Raw genomic sequence first — 24,265 nt, 5'->3', positions numbered from 1 at the left:
CCTCGTTTCCCGTGCTCGGGCTAACTCCTATCCCAAGCACGATGCAATATGCATGGGATGCATGAATGCAACTAAGATACAACCTAACATGTACAATGCTATGAAATGGCATACACGATGCACGAGGTAACATGGCATACACAATGCGCTAACATACAACCTAGCATACACAATGCTATGAATTGAAATGGCATGCACAATGCATAAATGGACTTACACTAACACAAGTGGACCTCAGCCACACTCACATAAGAGGCCATTAGATGAAAATGAGACTCTCGAAGTACGTGCACGTATGCACGCAAACCGAGGACCGATCCTAAGGCACCAAATGCCACTCTAACAAGACATGGCAAGGCATGGAATATGATATGCAAACATGCAAATTTCAGTAGCGAAATATGATGCAAAACAGCCCCGAATCATGGAAACGTGGCACCCGATGCATGGAATAGCCCCGAAATGCAAGATTAAGCACATGAAATAACTTATAGCTATACAAAGCATGCATTATTTGGATATGAAATGTAAATACAGAACCAAGGCAGTCCCAAAACAAGCATATTTACAGTTTTAAGCAAAACCAAACAATGAACACAAATGGGGCTAAGCTAGCATGCAAAAATGGCCCTAAATGTGAGATAAAGAAGCAAGTCATAGCTGCAAGCCTCAAACATAAGAGTACCCTTCAACAAAGTTGAAGAGGGGCCTAAAACATGATATTTTTCAGTTGGTGGCCAGACCCAAAACAGTGTACATACGAGCTCAAAATGCTATGCAAAATATGGCCTAAAAAGAGGTTTAAACACAAAGTGTAAACAAGAAGCCTCAAACAGAAAAAGACCCTTGATAAAACATGAAGAGGGGGTCAAAATAAGGCTATTTACAGTTCTGACCAAAGCCCAAAAATACAAGCACGGAGGGCTAACAAATCATGCAAAAATAAGGCCAAAAGAGGGATATAAAGGCAAGTGGTAAAGGGAAGCCTCAAACAGTGATTAGCCCTTCAACAATATTGAAGAAGGGCTCAAAATAAGCCACTTTACAGTTTGTCTTGGAGCCCAGAAATGCTTAAAAATAGGGCTAACATATCATGCAAGAATAGGCCCTAAAAGAGAGGTAAAGAACAAAGGGGGAGAAGAAGACTTCAAACAGCAAAAAGTTCTTAATCAAACATGAAGATGACCTCAAAATATGATCTTTTTCAGTTTAGATCGAAGTCCAAAAATACTTGCAAGTAAAGCTAAACAATCATGCAAAAAAGTGCAAGTTTAAGGAAAATAGGGACTCACCCTTGAAGAACAACTTTCCAGCAGCTTTTAGTCTGAAAATCTGAGCTTTCAACCTCTTCAAATGTCCTCCAAGGTACTGAAATGAGTAATGGAGGTGATAGGCTAGGGGTTGTAGGGTAAATAGTACAAGAAGCTTGGGGTTTTAGAGCTTGGATGAGAGAGAGAGAGAGGGGATTGTATGTAAAAAGCTCTAAACAAATTTTTGTAACCCTCTAACACAGCTGGGAACTGCTGGTTTTATAAGCAAAAGAGGTGGAAAAGAGGGAGAAAAATGGGGGGGGGAAATTGAAATTCAAATTTCCCCCCAAAAAGGCCAAAAAGTGGGATATAAAGGCAAGTGGTAGCTGCTGGACCCAAATGGCCAAGAGCCCTTCAACAAAGTTGAAGAGGGGCTCAAAAAAAGACACTTTGTAGTTTATGACCAAGTCCGAAACAGCTCACAAGTAAGCCTAAAATACCGTGCAAAAATAGACCTAAAAGAGCGTTAAAGAAGCAAGTGATAGGAGGAGATCTTAAACAGCAAAAGGTCCTTAATCAAACATGAAAAGGACCTCAAAATATGACTATCTCAAGTTTGGGTCGGAGCCCAAAAATGTAGAATGAAGGTTCGGGAGCCAAAACACGTAGTTCGGGGCCCCGAAAGTGGGTTGTTAGGCACCGGAAGTGGTGTCCGACCACAAAGTTGGTCTCTCGGACTGCAGTGTCCCTCAAAAGGGAGTAAATAAGATGCATGCCAAAAACCGGAGCAAACGGAGGTGGTTAAGCGGTCCCGAACCGAGGCGCACGGCCGACGGCTCCGAAAACCGAGAAACCAGACTCCAAACGGGCAAAATGTCCTACGACCACAAAACGTAGCCTACGGCCACTAAAAGATGGTCTACGAGACCTCTCCCTCCCTTCTGGAAGAGAAACAGAGAAAACCGAGCTCGGTTCGCAAACCGAGACAAGATATGAAAAAGTCCGGAAGTCCGAAGGCAAGGCTCACGGCCGAGACTTTGAAATCTCAGAACGAGCACAATATGCAACATCACCAAGCACTCAATCGGTGACGTCTGAGTCTTAAGGTCGGTCAAAAATGGGGTGTCTACAATTGGCGTTAACATGAGCTGTATAGATTGGCTCGTACTCTCGCAATTTATGGAGTAAAAAATGTTAAATTACTTGTGATAACAACTCATGGCCTTTATTTATGTCAATTTAGTCTAGAGAGAGAAAAAGTGAAGTCTAACTGTTGTAGCATAGGTACACGTGTATACATGTTAAGATTCAACTTCAAGATAAGTTTGAGAAACAACGAATAAATAAATAAATATATAGATCATGCATGAATTTGGCCGATAAACCCCGTTAGTAATGCCGAAAAGATGCTATCACCAACAAAAATGTGAAACCCATTTTTAGAGCGAGAATGAAAGCGCAAAAATGCAAAAATAAATACAATAAATATGAGCCGACTACTCTGCTAGAGAGAATGTCGAGATCGATATGAAATAAATGTTTGGACCAAACCTAGGAGCATCAATATATATTGGACCAAATCTATGAGCATAAATGTATATATATATATATATATCTGTGTATATGTATATGCACAGCAAGATTGAAATTTAAAAAATAACTTCAAACAAAAAGGAGAAGGATAGGATCAACCGTGGGTCTTGTTTTTAGTAATGTGAAATGATGATCTGAGCATTATGAGTGTGGTGTTTGTCATCTCCTTCGTTGAATTCTTGTAGACGTTTCCCACAGACGGCGCCAATTATGAGACCATGAAATATTCTCTCACAAGAGTGTAGTAGAGATACAACGAAGAGATGAACTTTGTCCCTGTGTCTGCAAAGATGAGCATGATCGGCGCCACCCAACCGGGGTTGCCGGCCGGAGGCCCTTCGATGGTGAAGTTAGTCACTTGATAAACAAAATCAAAAGCTAGAAAGAATAGAGTGCTTGGTGTGTAGTGTAGGGGAGAGAGTACCTATCCTTTCTTCTGAGATGCCCCCCCTTTATATAGATTGGGAGGTGTGATATTTGTTTGGGTTGAACCCAGTGTAGGCCTTGTTTGGGTTAGCCCCAATAAGTTGATATATATTTATTTTTTGGCTCCCACATTCTTCCTTCTTCCTCTTCTAAGCTTAAGGTAGGGATTTTCTACACTTTCTTATGATTTTTAACTTAGGTATTTGCTATTTCTAAAAAAACTTTGTGATTTAGGGATTTTTGGTCAAAACTAGAGTTTTAGGCTTAAAAATCAAATAAGAGGTTTTCAAATGAAATCTTGAAAATGGTTATGGAATTGATTTTGGAAGAAAAATGGGCTTTACCCTAAATATTTTAAATGTTGATTTTGTATAAATATATGGAGTTGATGCTGGAAATGTGGAATTGGGTGAATATTGACGAGGATGGTGGAGTTGGGTATATATTACCACTTACATCTTGGAATTTAGAAAGTTATCTTTATGGAAAATTGTTTAACTATTTAGAGATATCTAGTTTGAGCTATCGATGGAAAATAACCATGATTATTGTAGAAATTGCATGAGGATTTAGGTGAACTAAAACCAATTTCTTATTCATTTGCATTGAAGATTGAAAATGTTATTGTTTTGAGAAAAATGGATAAATCTGGGAAGTGAATGTAATCTTGTTGAAATAAGTTGACCTGAGTGTCCATAGTGAAAGTCCTAAAAATCGCACGTATACATGGGTGCCGATCCCGCAGACAAAATTTCCGTGAAATAACAATAATAGTGCTTGTACAGCCTACGTTTACATGGGTCTTGTTTTACAATTTCATTTAGACGAAATTTTTGGAAAATGTTGTATTGTTTTGAAATTCCCAGAATGTGATTCACTGTCCTGTTTTTTAAAGTAATGGAAGTGGTTACAAATTTTGATATAAACCTGACATTGCATGGTTTGAAAGAAAATATAAAATGTTTTGTACGAGCATTGCATATGCATATCACCTTATATCTCTGTTAAACTTCATAAATTGTGTTGGAGTTTTTTTACTGGGCTTTGGCTCACTCTATGTGAGAAAAACATTTCAGGTGTTGGTGATATGCCTTCACCAAGGCAATAGCTTGAAGGGACTTGGAGCAAAGGCTTCATTTTATGTATTTGTCATACATATTTTTGTGCAAGCTAATGGCTTTAATTGTATTTGATCTAAATCCACTTTTGTTGTAACCAATTATGGACTTGGAAAGTTGTAAGCCCTTAGGGCATTTCTTATTTGTTCAAACTTCCATTCTATTCTATATTTTGCAACATATAGCGATTTTGGTTTAAGACCCGACCCTTGTGATATTCTAGATTCGGGTTTCGTGGTTTTGTATGGTTGTTCCTGTCTTATTCCTCTTTTTCGCTCCTTGAGTTTGGCTATCGGGATGTGTTAATTGTGTCTGGAACAGGTTGATACATTGTTTTTCAAAAACCTTGTTGCCCAGAATTTTACTCTTGCGCTCGAGCGGCCTTTGTGAAATCTCAGTACTTTTGCAAGCTTGTAAAACTACTAGGAGAGTGTATTCTACGCTCGAGCGGTGTTTCCTATGCTTAAGCGGTTGTGCGCTCAAGTTGTCATTCTTGCGTTCGAGCAATGGTCTTCTGTTTGTAAAACTATTGGGAGTGTGTATTCTACACTCGAGCGTCACTTCCTGCGCTCAAGCGGTGACGCTTTTTTTTATTGTGTCTTAGCGCTTGAGCGTCACTTCTTCTGCTCGAGCAGTAATCATTTTTGTATCTGGATGTTTGAGAGTCACTTCTTGAGCTTGAGCGGACTGTACGTATATCAGTTTGTAAAAGTCACTTTTTACTTCACTTTTTCATCTCTCTCTCTCTCTCTCTCTCTAAAACATTTCAAAACCCTAAATCTAGAGCTCCTCTCTTTAGAACTTGCTCTCTCTCTACAAATACACCAAGATTTACTCATTTCTCCACCCTACTTCCTTTGTTAAAAAGTTAGAGCTCACCTAGAGCTTCGTTTCCATTCGAATAGAGTTGGGTTTCGGTTTCATCCGAGTTTCATCCGTGCTTATCTCGTCTTCTAGTTTTGAGGTAGGGATTCACTATACTCTTTTATGATTTTTAACTTAGCAATTCATTTTTATAAAACAATCTTGTGATTTTGAGGATTTTGAACAAACCTAGGGTGTTGGTTTAAAATCAAAAGAGGGGTTTTCATATGGTTGAATGGAAAATGGTTGTGGGAGTGAAGATGAGGTTGGGTGGGGATAAAATTGTTGATTTTGATACTTGGATTGGATGTTAAAAGAAAAAATGGTTTTGACCTTAATGTCTCAAATATTTATTTTGTATAAATAACAGAATTTGATGCTAGGAATATGAAATTAGATGGGTACTGATATAGATGGTGGAGTTTGTTATGTATTATCACGCACCTCACAATTTGAAAAGTTTATCTGTATTGGAGATTTTATATCTATTTAGAAATATCTGTTTTGGACTATCGGTAGAGGATAACTATGATTATTGTAGAAATTGCATAAGGATTAGGTGAATTGAAATCAATTTCTCATCCCTGTGCATTGAATGTTGTTGCTTGTTTAATACATTGCAAATGTATGTGATTTTGAGAAAAATATGTGAATGTTGGAAAGAGGTGTGTATCACCAAACTAAGTTGGCTTGTGTGTCCAAGGTGTAAGTCCCGAAAAGCACGCATGTACAAGGATGCCGATTTCCGCGGATGAAATATCTGTAAAATGGCAATAGTAGGGCTTGTATAGGCTACGTTTACATTGGTGCTATTTGACAGTTTCCTGCGGACGAAATATCTATGAAAGGTTGTACCAGTTTGAGATTTCCTCCTTGTTTTGACCTATAAAGAACATGAATTTGGACTTGTGATATAAACTTAGCATAGCCTAGTTTTGGGAAAGAAAGATAAAATGTTTTGACATGAGTATTGCATATGCATTTTACTCTTATATCTTTGTGAAGATTCATATATTGTGTTGGATTATTTCTACTGGGCTTGGGCTCACCTTATTTGGGGAAAATCATTTTCAAGTACTAGTGATATACCTCTACTAAGGACTTAGCTCGGGAGGACTGTGGAGCTGAAGGATCAATTTTGTTATTTTGTATTTACTTTTGTACTAGCCTATGGCTTTATTTGTGTTGAGCTCAAGACTCACTTTTGATGTACCCAAGTCCTGACTTGGAAAGATGTAAGCCTTTAGGGCACTCGATTATCTGTTTAACTTTTTATTCTTTTTACTATTTCGTAACATATGTTGTAGATTCAGGATGTACTATTTATGAATGTATATCCTATGTGTCACCTCTCTTGTACAACTGCATCTTAATGAAATGGAAGGATATCGTACTCTGATTTATGTTATTATTTAATTATCGCTACGGTTAGTTTATTATAATTATTTCAGGGTGTTACACAACATATGCTCTAGATTCAGGGTCAGGCTTGTGAATGTATACCTGTATATGTTACCCTTTTGTAAGCTCAATTGGACTTAATGGAAAATAATTACTTTATCATTATTGTCACTTATTGATACTGTAGATGGGTTGTTGTATTTATTTCTGGGCGTTACCAGTGCCGAGTCTTCCAGTTAGTACTAGTAAAAATGGCATTGGTAGTGCTTGTATAGCCTATTTGCAAACACGTACCTAGAGATTCATAGAGCTTGTAATGACTATCCTGTTTTCTGTTATAAAGGAAATGTTTTCATGAGTTGTGATATAACCTGGCATTGTATGTTTTTGGAAAGAGATATAAAATGTTTTGGCATGAGTATTACATATGTATTCACCTTATAACTTTGTTAAGATTAATACACTGTGTTAAAGTATCTCTATTGGGTTTTGGCTCATCTTATGTGAAAAACCATTTTCAGGTACTAATGATATGCCTCCTCCAAGAACATAACTTGGGAAGAACTTAGAGCTGAAGGTTTCTTTTTTGTTATTTGTTATATTTACTTTTGTACAAGCTTAGGGCTTTAGCTGTACTAAGCTTAGACCCACTTTTGTTATAACTAAGTACTGCCTTGGAAAGTTGTAGTCGTTAGGGTATAAAGATATCTGTTTAATCTTTATTGCATATCTCTTGCTTATAGCACATATTATAGATTCAGGGTTAGGGCTTATGAATGTATAGTTGCATGTGTCATCTCTTGTACAATTGAGTCATGTGAATGTAAAGATATCATATTCAGAAATGTATTGCCGTTTATTAATATTGTGATTGGTTTTATTGTTAATTATTTCAGGGCGTTACAAAATATAATTTAACACAAAAATAAAGTGTATGAAAATAACATGTGAACTTTTGAGATGCAGTACAAATCTCTATTTTAAAAACTTATGTGATTTCCTATGTTTAAATTTGAATAAATGCATATAACTTTAAGATTCAACCAAAATTATTCACAGTGATTTGATCCATGATGGACAATTGTAAATATTATGTATATCAATATAGAAACAAATACAGAAAATAGAAAAGAATAATTATTTTTTAGTAAGAGAATGTATATAAATCTACTTCTCATGAGAATTGATCTTGAAAGATCCAAAGCGGAACGCCTTCACAAGAATGAGCCTAGTACTCAGAAAAAAGAGGATCCAATTGACATAGCTCAATTGGAAAGAAACAAACTCATAATTCATCATAGATGGGCAAATGTCTTGCTTGATTACAAAACACACAAAAAAAGAAGAGCAGAACATGGCATCGACTTCTTGTTCAATCATCATCAATATAAAAAATAGAGAGACCGATTTATTTATTTTTTTTGATAAGAAGGGAGGCGGTTTATATTTATATAGGACTCTCAGAATGAGATATATCGTTTTTAAGTGTTTAACTCTGAAAATAAAGAGAAAGATAGTTTATATAGACTCTTTATAACTTTTAAAAATATAATAAATTTGAGAGTATAAAATTGAGATTTAAAAGAAATAGAAAATATGACAAATCCTTCACACTTTTATAATAGTAACTAGTGGTTGAGCACGTGCATTGCACGTGGCACGTGATTTTTATAAATTATTAATACTGTAATTATACGTGTCTCTTAAATTAGTATGTAATATGTATACAAAATATAAAGACTTGTATGAATAAATTGATCTTATCCAAAATATAACTAAGTAAGAAATGAATGAATAAATACTCGGTTGAAGAATTTAAATGATAAATGAGAAATTTTATAAACATAAAATATATGCATGAGGTACATTGTTTTTCTTGAATTTGACAATAAATAGGACAATTCCTGCTTCAACTCGTCCAACTTTGCTTGGACAGCATGTTGCAATAGATCTTCTGTAATTTTTATTTTACCATCTTATTTTTCTTCTTACTCGCCATTATAGCTCATTGTAATAAAAATATTTTTATGAGTAAGAGTTTGAGGCGATATCATATTGTTATGAATTTCAAATTTCATTTTTCCTCAATAATGTGATTTTTTTTTTTTTTTGTGATGGGAAAAAAAATACAATTGTTGTCGTGATGCATGTGTTTTGCAAAATATAATTAAATAGTTGGTCGTAAACAATGTAGATGTTTAGTGTTACATTTTTGTGTGTATGCACAATTTTTTTAATTAGATTATTAAATGTACGTAAAAGTCGAAAGGAATTTGTGAATAATTTATGTAAAATTAGAGATTAGTAAAGAAAGATTTTAAAAAGGGAAGTTTATAGTGTTTGGTTTAGTTTTTTTTTTTTCAAACTTTTATTTTGAATTTTTGAATTTTCATATTTTTTGTCTTTGACATTTTTTTATTTTTATTTTTAACAATCCTTTTATTTTCATTTTAGATTTACTTAATTTATTTTTTTTATTTTTTTATTTTACTTTTAGATTTAGATTCACTTAATTTAAATATACTTAGAAAATAATTAGTTGTGTATTTTTTTGGAAAAAGAATTATGAATAATAATAATAATAACATAATATATATATAATAATAATAAAAAGTACATGTTGGAATTAATAAATTTTTTTACTAATATTTTGCTTTCTATAATTTAAATATAAAATATGAAGAAATTTCAATATATTTAATTATCAAAATTGAGAAAATATGAAAAATAAAAAATTCAAAAATAGATTTAAAAAATAAAACCAACAAAAGTAGTTATTGTTTATAATTTTGATATCATACCTTGGCTATTAAAGTACCATGTAAAATATTATAATTCAGAAAATATAATTTAAACATTAGAATTTTGAAATCATACATTGGTTATTAAGGTACAATGTAAAATATTATAGTTTATAAAATATAATTTAAATAAGAACAAAATATATAAAGATAACGTGTGAATTTTTGAGATACAACACAAATCTCTATTTTAAAAATGCATGCGTTTTTCTCTGTTTAAATTCAAATGAATGCATATAACTTTAAGATTCAATCAAAATTATTTACAGTGATTTGATCCATGATGGAGAATTATAAATATTATGTATATCTGATGGAGAATTATAAATATTATGTATATTAATATAGAAACAGACACAAGAAATAAGAAAGAGTAATTATTTTTTGTTATTCAATCATCATCAATGTAAAAAATAAAGAGATAATTTTTTATTTTTTATATTTTTTGATAAAAAGGGAGATTGCTTGTTTATATTTATATAGGATTCTAAGAAATAGATATATCATTTTTGAGTATTCAACTCAAAAAATAAAAAAAAAGTTGGTTTATATAGGACTTTTCATGACTTTTAAAAAATATACTAATAGATTTAAGAGGGTAAAATTGAGATTTAAAAAAGTAGAAATTTATATAGGACTTTTGGAAACAGATATATCATTTTTGAGTGTTCAACTCCATAAATAAAAAGATAGTTGGTTTATATAGGACTTTTCATGACTTTTAGAAAATATAATAGATTTAAAAGAGTAAAATTGAAATTTAAAAAAAGTCGAAAACATGATAGGTTCTTCACGCTTTTATAATAATTTTTGAGTGTTCAACTCTAAAAATAAAAAGATAGTTGGTTTATATAGGACTTTTCATGACTTTTAGAAAATATAATAGATTTAAGAGGGTAAAATTGAGATTTAAAAAAAGTAGAAATTTATATAGGACTCTTGGAAATAGATATATCATTTTTGAGTGTTTAACTCCAAAAATAAAAAGATAGTTGGTTTATACAGGACTTTTCATGATTTTGAGAAAATATAATAGATTTAAGAGAATAAAATTGAGATTTAAAAAAAAAATAAAAAACATGGTAGATTCTTCACACTTTTATAATAATAATAATAATAATAATAATAATAATAATAATAAGGGGTTTGAGATGATAGTACTTTTTGACTTTTTATAAAATATGAATTGGATTTGAAATGATGTGGTAAAGAAATAACGTGACTTAAATAAGATAATATGACTTAAATAAGATAGTATTTTTTGATTTTTTTTTAAAGAACGCCAAACCTAGCCTAATAATAATAATAATAATAATTAAAAAAAAAAAACAGCATTTTACCGACCTGCAAAATAGGTTTTCATTGTTGTATTGTCTGTCTTTGCGGGAAGGTATGGCTTCCGATCTGTGCATCGAAAGGAACGATTCCAAATGGGAGATTAGAGATTCACCGGCGAAGAAGCAAAGGTGCGAGGGTTACGCTTCCCCACCACCTCCACCATCACCATCAGCGCTTTGTTCATCAGCAGAAGAAGAAAAAGAAGACCCTAGATCTAAAATCGTATTCTATAACTACGATGATGATTCAGATGTGGAAGATGATAGTGATGGAATGCATGAGTTTACTGATAAGGAATTCCAAGAGTATGATAGACAGTTAACCCAAAGTGATGTATGTATATCTTATCTAGCTTCTCTTAATACTACCCTCTTTCATTTGTCTCTATTTTCTTCAAAATCCTATTTATATATATATGTGTGTGTGTGTTTTATATTAGAATTTGTGGGCTTACAATACATATATACATATACAGGGCTTTGATGTCATGTACTTCCCACGCTCGTTTGGGTTTGGTGGAACATCGCCGGTTTTTAACCTGGATGAGATTGCCGACGATCTCAAAACTTTTGCGGAATTAGCGCTTAAGCAATACAATGACAAAGAGGTGTATTTCTTTATTCAATTAAAGCTTTTTTTTCATCTTTTTGTTTGTTTGTTTGGTTTGAGAATTAGCCTTTGTTATTCATAATATATGTCAGAAAATATGTGTGCAGTTTAAGAATCTGGAGTTTGTGAAGGTTGTGAAGGCAAACAGGGGTTTATGTGCTGGGTTTAAGTATTATATTACCTTTGATGTTAAGGATGCTGATGCTGTTGATGGTGGTACTATGGAATTTGAAGCTTGTGTTTGGGATGGGATCGGCCATACTGACGTACTAATTAGTAGGCTGAAAATTAGCACTTAGTCAAGGTAAATTAACTGCACAGTGTATGCTTAGTACCTAAGTATTAACTGCATAGTGTATGCTTAGTACCTAAGTATTGATGCTTATTGGTAAATTAACTGCATAGTGTATGCTTATTTGGTATACTGTATTCGTTTCCAAAAAAATTGAATTGATTTCAAAATTTCAAAAATTGTAATGAAAAAAAGGGTGTTTTCATTTGTCTTGAAAATGAGTTTTCATTCTCTCCTCTGTCCTATGGATACTTCAAAAAGAGAGACGTATCCATATCGGATACTTATCAAATACCAATACTCCTTGGATACTTGCGGATATATATTGGATACTTCTTAATTAATTTTTTTTATTAATTTTGGAGAGTATTGGATACTTAATTTTGAAGTATCTGATACTCGAAGTCACGTATTACTTCTAATGCTTTGTTTAGTTATTTGATAAGAGGAATATAGTGAGAGTTAAAGTAATAGAATTTGTCAAATTGATGTATCCTTATTGTCTCTCTCACTTCTCTCTTATTCTATCATATTTCTTCTCTTTGCTCTCGTTCTTTTTTTAGTGTTGGCATGTAAAGATGATGTTTAATTTGCATTTGCTTTTGTTTTTAGTTTTGGATGTTTTGTGATTGTTTGAAGACTTTTAGCTTAATATGAATCCCTCTATTTATTAATTTGCTTTAGGTTTTAGTTTCATGCATATTACATTATTAAAATTATAAAAAAATGAATTTTTTTTTTTTTTTTACGAACATATCTCCGCTGTATCTGTATCCTACTTTTTTAGATTTTGGCGTATCACCGTATCCATATTGCCTTATCATGTATCCGTATCCGTGCCTCCTAGCCTCTCTCCCCTCCCCCCCACTCCCTCCTCCTCCTCCTCCTCCTCCTCCTCCTCCTCCTCTTATCCACCACTTCGACAACCCCCCGTGATCTGCAACGGCACTTTTGCAACCACCTTTGGCCACCCTCCACTAGCGGCCTTCACCTTCAATAACTCATCAAGCATGTGTCTTTGCTTTTGTTTTCAAAGTATTTGTGTACACCTTTCTATGTTTTTTACCAAAGAAAAAAATGGTTCCTATTTTATGTTAATAGGAAATAGAAAATTGACAACATTATCAAATGATCTATTTGCCACCAGAATTAGTTTTCTATATGTATGGGTTTGGACTAAGCATTATTTGACTATAGGATGATATAATATGACTTTAGGATCATAAAGGGTATGTTAATTTTAAATATGGTGTTATTTTTTTTTTTTTTTGAATTTTATTGATAAAGACAATGGCTTTACTTTTGTATCATAAGCATTGTTAATTTATTTATACTAATATTTGAAGGGAGAACAATATTTGGTGTTTCCCTCAATTTGAAGTTGTGTAGAATTTTGTTTTCCCCAAATTATCCAAAAAAATCAATATGTTAAACAATTCCATTTTTATCACACAACTACTTAAAAGTTTAAACTATGAAGCAATTATTAAAACTCCCCCTTATAGTTAGCGATTTATCACCCTTAACCAAGGTTGTGAATCTTGTACTGTGCCAACCTATACTGTTCGAAATGTATTGTTACACTAGAAAAAATGGTATAGAAGACCTTCGATCCAGTGCCGGTTAAGTTATTGGATTGTTTTTAGCTATCTTGGCAATTTTTAGCATAGTCCATCCAGCTGTGCCATTTTGTACCAGTTCCTTCTGGTGCATACATGTTATATTCATAGTTCTTACAAAGAAGCCCTAAGAATTGAGAAGTGTTGGTGATGCCAGTAGCTATCAATCACCAACGACTGCGAAGTTGTATTGTAAGGTCAAGCTGTAACATGCCCCACCATTGTCGTCAAAGCTTAAATTGGTTTTTTTATGTTTGTCTTCTCAATATACTTTAGACACATGTAGATAGATAGAGAAGGAATGTCATTTAGGTTTGAAGTTGCTTTAACATCTTAGGAAGAACTTTAGGACCAGGAAAACTAGTGGGAAGTATCAAGACCTGTTTTATTTAAGTGTGTTGTACCGATTAAAATGTGTTAAACAAAAGGTTTAATTTTGTTGCATGATCATCTCTTGCAGGTGTACGCATGCTCAACAATACAAAAGATTAAAAAAAATTATGAGAATTTCTAAAATAATGATTAGAATAAGAATGATCAGATGGTAAAAATGTTACATGTTCTTCAGCATACAAATTGCATTGGAAAAAATGCCACATTTATAAATAAATAAATACGGTTTTTACATAATAAATTTCAAAAGTTATAGTGATAAATCCAAAAATGGTAATCAAGAAAACATAATGGTAGCGACATGCATGGTACCAATAGTAAAAACAGTACTACAGTCTACAAGATTCATAGCCTTGGCCTCAATTGATGTTATTGCTATTTTTTGGAAAATTTTGTGAATTTGCCTCCATTAAATTTAAAACTTCCTCTTCTTCTTCGAGTATGTAGAGAGGCACCTTACCATAGAAAGGTAGTTTCTTTATATACATACAAAAATATTCACAACATAGAAAACATATATTAGAGTGAGAGAGTTTTTAGAAGCTTCACTTCTTTAGCTTTCGAAGAGAGAGACAATGGTAACGCATAACGCTAACACAAACGGTAGTACATTGCTGGATTCAGCTTTTTTGACTCATTGTTGCTATTTCATTGAATGATTGCATACAACATATTCGGTTAGCACCGAAAGGGTTTCGACCCCTGAACCTTGAAGGGACTACACCTCAAAGACTCAAGGCCTTGCCACCAGACCAATCACTTGGGGTTCACCGATTATGCCAATTGGTTGTGGTGCTAATGGAACTATGTCGTAATTGATCAATTCATTACATTTCTGTGACGGAAAATATGTGTGTAGAATATGAATTGAGCTCGAATATTGTCCACAATTCTAATTCCAAAAACAAAGGCTGACTGGGTTGGATCAATAACTAAAGGGAGATGGGACTTCAATCTGTTAGCGAAGATCTTGAAGATACACTTCCAGAGGGTAGGATTAGGGACTATGAAGCATGTGTACGGGTATATGTATAATATGGGTATGTTGATATGATAAAATTTTAAAAAAGTAAGGTATGGGTACGTTTGGGTATGTTCGAAAAAAAAAATAGTTATTTTTAATTTGAAGTAATGCAAATATTAGGGAAAAGAGTGAGACCCCCAGTGGGGGTGACCCCCACCACCCCCACTGAATGATGATTGGTCTATTAGTATTATTTATTTATTTATTTATTTATTTATTTCTGGTCCTCCTCTCACTGCCCCCCACGTGTATGTGGGGGTGTTGGGGGTCACCCCCATGTGGGGGTTTGGATCACTGCCAATTAGTTAAATGGTGTAGTTTGTTAAGATCCAACCTGCAATTCATCTTTAATGCCAAAAGTGAAGTATAAACCAAAACTAAGTGTTACTGTATTTATTAAATAATTTATAAGCTAATGCTTAATTTAAAATCATGCTAGCATAAAAAAGTAAGTCCAATGAGACTAAGGTCCTGTTTAGTGTAACTGTTAAAACAGATTATAGAGTATAACTTTAATCAGAAGCTGTTAATCTGTTTGGTATAACTGTTGGATTATAGATTTAAGTTGCTGAGTAGTGCTTGTTAAATAAGCTGTGAAGTAGCTTTTTCAATTAACTTTTATTTTTTATTATTCACTATTTGTCTACATTTCTCATAAAAAATAATAATAATATTTATAGTCTATTTGTGTCTTTTTCTATTTTTAAAAAAATTAAAAAAAAAAAAATCTAAAAGTATAACCGTGAATTAACATGTCCACAGCAGAAGTTGATAATCAGAAGTAAGGGGTGAGTAGCTTCTCAGAATTAGCTTTTTTGACTTATAATAAGTTGTTAGAATCAGAAGTTGTTTAAAATAAGTTTAACCAAACAGCCCAAAATAATTTTTTAAAAGCCAAAAGCCATAAGTTGGCCCAAAAAAGCCCCACCAAACACCCCCTAACTTTACCTTTGTGTAGAAGAAAATACTATTCCAGCTTATGGCTTGGGAATATCCTTGGTGTCTAGGGTAAGTCAAAAATTAAGAAGAAAAAAATTTGCATACGTGTTTTATGTACCTTGTGCGTTTGCAGAAGTACCATGCAAAGTATCAGTACCCATTACCAGTACGACATGTTCGTTGAAGTATCCATGCTTCATAGAGTAGGTACCTCAGGAACCAAGCGGTGAGAGTAGAGCTCATTTCTTTCAAGATAGCACCAGAATTAAGAAAAAGAAAAGAAAGATGTAATAGAGGAAAGCACTTCCTTAAATTGACAGGCCAAGCTTTCTTGAAGAACATGGCATTTTATGGTCGTCGGGGCCAGGAGATTTCCCATCTTTGAGAGAACAAGGTTTCTCTAATCCCTTCAACAGTAACGTCCTTGTTTCGTTTCTGAGCATCATTTAATTGATCACTATAGTACAAGTTCATGTCTTCTATGCATACCATAGTACCACCTCCCTTATGGCCTACCAAGTTCTGAAAATAAGTAATGATTTTAGCATTTCCTTGGCATCAGTAATAGACACCCAAGACTTCAGGGTTACTATCAAGACTTTTCTTGACTGCTTCCAATTGAGATCTTACTTCCTCCAGTCCACCTTTTTTGTGATGTCACTATAGTTAGATTGGCACAGCTTCTTCAACTCAACTTTGCATTTTCAACTTCTGGCATAGACAGAACATGGGAGTGCCCTGAACATGATTTCTCCAAACCCTGGCAACAAGATTCAAGAATTCAAGGTGGTCAGCCCAACAATAAAAAAATTTGAAGGGTTTCTTTTGCTTAATAGGGGCAGACAGCACTTTAACCAAGATAGGGCTATGGTCAGATATTCCTGCAGTTAGGAATTCTGCCTCATTTCATGGTCCAAGCCTCATTGATGAGAGGTTTATCAATCTCTCGAAGCACCTGACCATTTGTCAGTCATTGCAGTCGTGCATGTACCTGGTCCATTTAACAGAGCCCCACAGACCAGCCATAGCTTCAATGTTCAGTCTGTTTTGGGGAGTGTTATCACCATACATGGCAGAAACTTAGCAGTCCATTTTCTTTTGGCACTAATATGACAATGAATAGCCTGGTCATTTGTACTAATGCACATGACATTCAGCATATCTTGATTCCATAGGATCCATATACTTTACAAAGTGGACAATTGTAATTGGACAACATTCCCCAGCTTCCATTCTTAGATTCAAAGACCATATCCTTATTAACACTCCTGACTTTATTTCCCAAGAGCCCGAAATAAAGATACATTTTATTCCCTTGAATAATATGATCCTTGATTTCCTTCTAATGCATAGGGAAATTGAGGAAGCCCCCTTTCATTTTAATCCTTCCCCACTTTTTATTTTTGTATCTGGATTAGATGGGCTTGGGGTCCTGTTATTAGCTTCCTCTATCTCCAGGTTGTCAAAAGTATTTGATGAACTCCACAGCTGTTTGAGTTGCCCCCCCATAAAGGATGGTATCACCTGTATGGTACAGATAGGTTGGTCTTGATCAAAGCCTACCTCATGATAATGTTCCCCATTTAACGAATTGCCCATATCCTGGGTAATTTTTGTCCTTGCTCCGACGGTTGCTCTTTATTCTGGTAATTAGGTCATCTTTGCCCACATTTTGGGCATTAGGATCATCATTGGCTTTGGGCACCCATTGGTACACTTTTATTTTATCCCTTTCCGTTGTCCTGGTCCAAATTGATGTTATTACCAATTTTTTAGAAAATTTTGTGAATTTACCTCCATTATTAAATTCAAAACATTCCTTTTCTTGAGATATGCAGAGAACCACTTTACCATAGAAAGGTAGTTCATGTATATATACATACTAAAATATTCACAGCATAGAGAACTTAGTGAGAGTTTGTAGAAGCTTCACTTCTTCAGCTTTGGAAGAGAAAGACAATGGCTAACGCTAACACAAACAGCGGTACATTACTGGATTTTTCGGCTGTTTCGACCCACTGTGGCCATTTTATTGAATGATTGCATACAGCATATTCGGGTAATCTCTTCCGGTTCATGGCAAAGTGCTGGCCACTGATTATGCCTAGTGGTTGTGGTGCTAATGGACTAGTGTGGTAATTGATCGATTCAATATCAGTACATTCTGTGACAGAAATATGTGTGTAGAATATGAATCGAGTTCAAATATTGGCTGCAATTCTTTTTCCAGAAACAATGTCTGATTGGGCTAGATCAATAACAGAAGGGAGGAGGAGGGACGCCAATCTATTAGGGAAGATACACTTATAGAGGGTATGATTGGGGACCTTAGGAACCAAGTGATGAGAGTGGAGTTCGTGTCTTTGAAGATAGCACCAGAACTGAGAAAAAGAAAAGAAAGATGTAATAGAAGAAATCACATCCTTATAAATGATAGGCAAAGCTTTCTTGAAGAACATGGAATTATAGCCATTGAGGCCAGGAGCTTTCCCATCTTTGAGAGAGAATGAGCTAAGTGTGTGAATGGTTAATTCATGTGCTACAATGAGCATGTTGATTTTTTGTTGACAATTAATTTATAGTTTTCTAGCACTAATGATACGTTTTTTGTCTTTTTTCTTCGGCACATCATATCATTTATGGTTTCAAATGGATCATATTTTTTTTGGGGATAAATGGTTTCAACTGGATCATTGTTTCATGTTAATGCAATGCCCTGCATTGCCTTTTTGATCTTATGCTTCAGATTCTTAACATGTATGCATTTTAATTACACAATGCAACTTCAAATTGTTTTTTGTCTTCCTTCTTTTCGTCGGTATGCTGAGTTTAGTTGAAGCTTCTAATATTTTTCTTTTAATTTTATTTTTGGCATGATACACAGATTATCATTAATTCTATACCTCCTTGGATATGCTTCCGAATCGCAAAATTGTAAATGATTACCTAAGAAGCATGGACACGGACACGTGACACGACACGAGTACGACACGGACACGCCAACACGTTAATTTTCAAAAAATGCAGGACACGACACGAGGAGGACACGCATGAAATATATAATTTTATATATTTATTATATGTTATATATATATGAATATATCATTCAAAGATAATAAAAAATGCAATATGACACTAATTCTTATAAATTTATATGGTTTTTATTTTATTATTGTATCTTAAGTTATTTTGTTCAAACATAAAATTAGTTTTACGTATGTCTAATCGTTAGACACGTGTGTTTAAACGATTGACACGTGTGTCCTTCAAGTGTCCAAAGAGTGTCCAAGTCTTTAAACAATAGGACACGTTTTGAAGAGTGTCGGACACGTGTCCTGAGAGTGTCCAAAGAGTGTCGGTGTCCGACACGTACCCGACACGGATACGTCACCTTCTTAGAAGTGTCCGTGCTTCTTAGATGATTACATCAACAGTTTTTTTGAGATGTTAAGTGAACAAATTTTATGAGTCCCAGCCTCACGGGACAATTATTTTTATTTTATCTATCCATAGTTGATCAAGCAAATAGGGATGTTTTATATTTCTACTAGTGTTGAAAGAGTAGTATTTGAAGTTTTATTGCTCTTGATCGTGCGTCCCACATAGAAAGAAGAAAAGTAGATGACCGTTGCATCTTGAACAATATCCTGAACTGATATTAGGAAACCAAAGGAAGAAAGTATTAAAAACAAAAATAAATAAGCTGAGTCATTGTCTATTTGGTAACGTTTATGTTTTCAGTTTATATTTAGAAAAATTTTATAAACTGGTTTTTGTTTATTTTTTGTTTATTTTTAGAAAAACATAAACTACAAACGCGTTTTGTAATTGACAAAATGTTTAAAAAAAATTTAAAATATAAAAAAAAAGTGAGAAATGACAAGTGACGGCGGAAGACGGTGGTGGAAAGCGGTGACGGTGGCTGGTGGGTAGCGGGGGGTGGTGGGTGGGTGGGTGGGTGACAGTGGCAGCGAGTGGGTGGTGGTGGCGGGTGGTGGTGGCAGGTGGGTGGGTGACGGCGGCGGGTGGTGGGTGGTAGCGAGTGGGTGATGGTGGCGGGTGGGTGGCGGATGGTGGGTAGGCGGTGGGTAGTGATGGTGGGTGGGTGGGTGATGGTGGCGGGTGATGGGTGTAGCGAGTGGGTGGTGGGTGGTGGTGGCAGGTAGGTGACGGGTGAGTGGTGGCTGGTGGGTGGCTGGTGGTCGTGGATGGTGGTGGTAGGTGGGTGGTGAGTGGTGGTGGCGGGTATGTGGCGGGCGGTGGATGGTAGTGGCGGATGGTGGGTGGTGGCGGCAGGTGGATGGGTGGTGGGTGGTGGGTGGTGGTGGTGGTGGCGGCGGGGAGGGGTGGGTGGTGGTGGCGAATGGGTGGCAGGTGGGTGGTGGTGGAAGGTGGGTGGTGAGTGGTGGTCGCAGGTGGTGGTGGGTGGTGGTGGCTAGTGATAAAAAAAAAAAAAAAATCTCAAAAACTCAAAACTTAAAACGGAAACACATTTTTTGAGTTTATATTTTTTGGCCAAATTTATAAACTGAGATCACTGATTTATAAATCAAAAATTTACCAAACAAGTTTTTATTTGAGTTTTTTTAAATTTTTGTAAATATAAACAGAAAACTAAAAACATAAGTGTTACCAAACGGACTGCATCTTGAGCAATATCCTGAACTGATAATAGGAAATCAAAGGAAGAAAGTATTAAAAACAAAAATAAATAAGCTGAGTCATTATGTAATCAGAAGATAAAACTTTAGATCTGTGTAGCTTTAAGCGCAATTAGAAAGAGTTCATTATGAGTATGTTAATTTTCATTTTCATTCTTTCTTGCATGCTTGTATGTATGTATGTGTGTATATATATTGTGGTGAAGAACTATTGTATACTATAACTTCAACGCAGAACATTTACACAATTTCTCAAGTGTAACTTGTTTTAATAATGTAATGTTTACTTGGTTCTTAAAAATCATTTGTTTGTATTACTCACTAATAAATATCTCTAGTTAGTGTTCCATTTATACCAACCAGGAATTCAAGTTTATTTGTGGTGTATGTATCCACTAATGCTATGCTACTGTCAGCTTTCCTTCCCATTCTTACTCTTATTGTTATAAGTTGAAGATAAAGCCTTCCCCACTTCTTTTTATTTGGAACAGATGGGCCTGGGGTCTTGTTATTAGCTTCCTACATCTCCAGGTTGTCAAAAGTATTTGCTAGACTTCACAGTTGTTTGAATCGCCTGGTATCACATGTATGGTATAGATACCTTGGTCTTGATCAAAACCTACCTCATGATAATGTTCCTCATTTAACGAATTGGCCACATCCTAGGTTGAGTTTTGACGTTGCTCCAATGGTTGCTCTTTATTCTTGGAATTAGGTCATCTTTGCCCACATTTTGGGCATTATGATCATCATTGGCTGTGGCCTCCCCTGTGGCTTCTGTACGTGCCTCCATTCTACTCTTGGTTTCTTTCCCCAGTCATTCCTGAGTACAGCATAAACCAAAGACTGGTTGAGCACCCATTGGTACACTTTGACCCCTTCAAAATTCCCATTCCTGTTGTCCAGGTGAAACTTTTCCACCAGTTTGCTACCCACTTCAATCTCAACACAGATTTTGGCAAAAGTAAATATCTTTTGTGATTCAGCTGGAATTTGCATAATGCTTGCAATGTGGCTTAACCCTTGCTCATTCCAATATTAGAAGGGGACGTTGAAGAATTTTGCCCAGCGAGGAAATTTTATTAGACTTTCCTTCAACAAGTTAAGTCTGTAGTCCCACTTTAGGACCATTAGCTTCCTTTCCCTCCAAAATGCTATGGCTTCCCTTCCAAAACTGAATCGAAAGAAGAAGAAACCCTTTTCATTAGACATAACATGAATCAGTCCACTCTTCCCCCATAGTTTTTGGCAATAGAGTTAACAACAAAAGCATAACTTCCAATTAATAAGGTAACCCACCAGGCAATCATTCCATCCATCTACCTAGACACATGACGGTGGAGTAACCTTATTTTCCTCATCCTTCTTGGATGCAAAATATTCTAGATTTATCTTGGCCACCCATCCTCTGACATGGTTTCAGAGCTGAAAATGTTGAGATGGGTGAGTAAAAGTTGATACAGCTTCATATGATTAAATTCTGAGAGAGACAACACCAATTTGTATGCTAAATGTGAAAATTGTCTGAATTGTATAATGGGTTACCTATAGGGCCATAGTCTAAACAAACGACTGCACTATGTTGTACCATATGTTGAATAAAATCTAGACTAATAACTTGCAACTTTAGAGTAGGTTGAAGCAATAACTGAACACTAACACTGCGTTTGGATCATCGATTTAGGTTGGGATTTGGAAAGAAAAGAAAATACGAGGGCAATGGATAAAAAATTTAGCTTATATTTTATTCACATTTCCCTCACAATTTTGTTCCCCTTTCCAAATTCTTACGCAAATCCATGATCCAAACACAACATAAGAGTTGAGATTGCAAGTACTGGCATGTTTGTTTTGATCACATAGAAAACTGAACAGCCATAAAAGTGTTTTCTTTAATCAACATTGGTGAACAAGTGGTTGCTTTAGATGCTTCTATTTGAGTACTGATCGTATATTTTGGTTACTCATAGGTGTGGTTGAAGATTTCACGAAGGTAATATGCACATGGAGTCCCAGTGGGCCGCTGGAAGTGGGTTATTGTGAACAAAATGAATCTAATTTTAGAATCTTTGTACATGTGGATATTGACAATTATGTTACTTGATTTAGTATATGTCTAGACTAATATTCTAAACTGATATCTAAACTAATATTTATAGAACAATGTCATCGTTTGATTTGTTCTATTATTGAAATGTATGACATAACAACTAAAGCAGATTGCATGTCTAAGTTGTATTTTACTTTAAACATGTAAAAGAACGCAAGCTGAAAGCATCCTAGACGTTGGAGATGCCCGATATGCATGTTGTTGAATTGGAAAGTGTGCGAGGTGTCTACAGAATATGTTTTCATGTGATGGAAGGCTGGTGTCAAACTGATTGATGTCTGTTTACTGTGCCTATGACTTGTTTGGTGTTTTGTTTTTCACATGAATTTAAAGTGGGGTTTCTGCTTGAATGACATTAACAAAATCGCTGAATTCCTCCTGTGTATTTTGTTGATATAGTGCATTGATTGAGAATCAGACCCTAGGCTGAGTTGGTGGTAGTGTAACTGATATGTGCATAGTGCTATCTTGTCTTCAATAGTCAATACCACCACCAAGTAGGACTGGGCATAGGATTATCTTACCTGTGAAATCGCCCAACTTGGAACGCCCACACCTAATTGGCGATTTCACTTAATTGTTAGGGTAGGATGTGAGTTAAGATTTTTTGTTTTTGCGGGTTGCGAACAGGTCGTGAGTTTTACCCGCGTCACCCACACTCATCCGACCGCATTTGTATATATTGTTTAGTTTATACCTCTTTTGGCAAAATGAATGAGTCAATTAACTTACACTGGCATGTGCTTATGGTCTAATTTCTTCAAGTAAATTGGATAGATAGACTGTAATTTATTTGGGATAAATCATTTGGAAAATAATGATTTTTTGATAAAAATTATGTGATTTTACGGTCCAAAATAATATTTAAAAAATAAAGGGAAAAGGCCCAAAAAGAATATTTTAAAAATGTGGAAAAGAAACTCAAAAATAAATTTTTGAAGGAAAAATTTAATCTGCAAACTGCATGCATATTTGCAAATCTTATTCGCATAAATTGCAATATGAATTGCGAGTGGTTGCGGTTTTAATTTTTTCTAAACTGCAGATATGCAAACGGGTTTAAATGGCAAATTGAACCGTCAAAAATTGATTCGTGAACACTCTTACCACCAAGCAGTTTACTACAGTTCTTGATACCCATCATCTTGGCTCGCCTTGAAGGCCCAAGTTTAGTTTTTGATCCATCAATATGTCCTCATGAATAGGTTTTTAGTGTTTGGAGCACTTGGAGGCTCAAGAGAGGGATCTAGTGAATCTGTTGGAATGGTGCAAACCATTGGGTAGAATTTGCTTGTGTTTACATGCCTTGTGGCATATCATCACATTCCACAGCCAATGTCTTGGTGGCCCATCATACTAACCAGGTGATTTTGCGAACCATGTAACCCTCTCTAAGTTATGAAAATAACTTTGTTCACTTATTTTTTTAGTGTGTGAACAATACACAAAATATGAGTGACCCAAATATGTGGATTTCATACTCAAAATATGTAATGACTTCACATAAAATGGTAGGCTTAATTATTCTATATCAATTAAAATGTGTGAACAAAATGGGAATTATGAGTCACCATCTCTTCAGTGAGATACTTGGATAAATTTTGTTCGATCCCATACTCGACATGATGGTTGTTTCTATGTCAAATGAGGTACAATCATTGGGTAAAACTAATTGAGACTCAGGCATATAGTATACTTTCCATTGTAGGGGTAGAAAATGAAGAAGAATCATAATCTAGACTCAGGCATACAGTATACATTCTACTGTCTGGGTAGAAAATGAAGAGGAACCATAATCTAGACTCAGGCATACAGTATACATTCTAC

General features: G+C 34.9%; 1 protein-coding gene and 1 long non-coding RNA gene across 3 annotated transcripts; one reads left to right on the top strand and one right to left on the bottom strand.

Moving 5' to 3' along the window:
• Positions 1-10,784: 10,784 nt before the first annotated feature.
• LOC114274280 (uncharacterized) lies at positions 10,785-22,651 on the top strand. 2 transcript variants are annotated; one of them, XM_082893653.1, is made up of 4 exons: positions 10,785-11,124; positions 11,267-11,398; positions 11,508-11,704; positions 22,299-22,651. In XM_082893653.1, the coding sequence occupies exons 1-3, from the start codon at positions 10,846-10,848 to the stop codon at positions 11,697-11,699; spliced, it is 603 nt and encodes a 200-aa protein (XP_082749779.1). In that variant the 5' UTR covers positions 10,785-10,845; the 3' UTR covers positions 11,700-11,704; positions 22,299-22,651. The 2 variants fall into 2 exon arrangements, with proteins under 2 accessions (XP_082749779.1, XP_082749778.1); XM_082893652.1 differs by having other exon boundaries at positions 10,790-11,124; positions 11,493-11,704.
• LOC145801872 (uncharacterized) lies at positions 17,022-19,536 on the bottom strand. The gene is made up of 2 exons (XR_014343643.1): positions 19,094-19,536; positions 17,022-18,613 (listed from the first exon to the last, which is right to left on the bottom strand). It is a non-coding gene; the product is annotated as an uncharacterized LOC145801872 (long non-coding RNA).
• Positions 22,652-24,265: the final 1,614 nt, after the last annotated feature.

The sequence above is a fragment of the Camellia sinensis genome, chromosome 11 (genome assembly GCF_055761805.1).
Source record: "Camellia sinensis isolate YWXY chromosome 11, ASM5576180v1, whole genome shotgun sequence".
NCBI lineage: Eukaryota > Viridiplantae > Streptophyta > Magnoliopsida > Ericales > Theaceae > Camellia > Camellia sinensis.
Note: the sequence above shows the minus strand (reverse complement) of the source record. Positions and strands in the feature narration are given on the sequence as shown.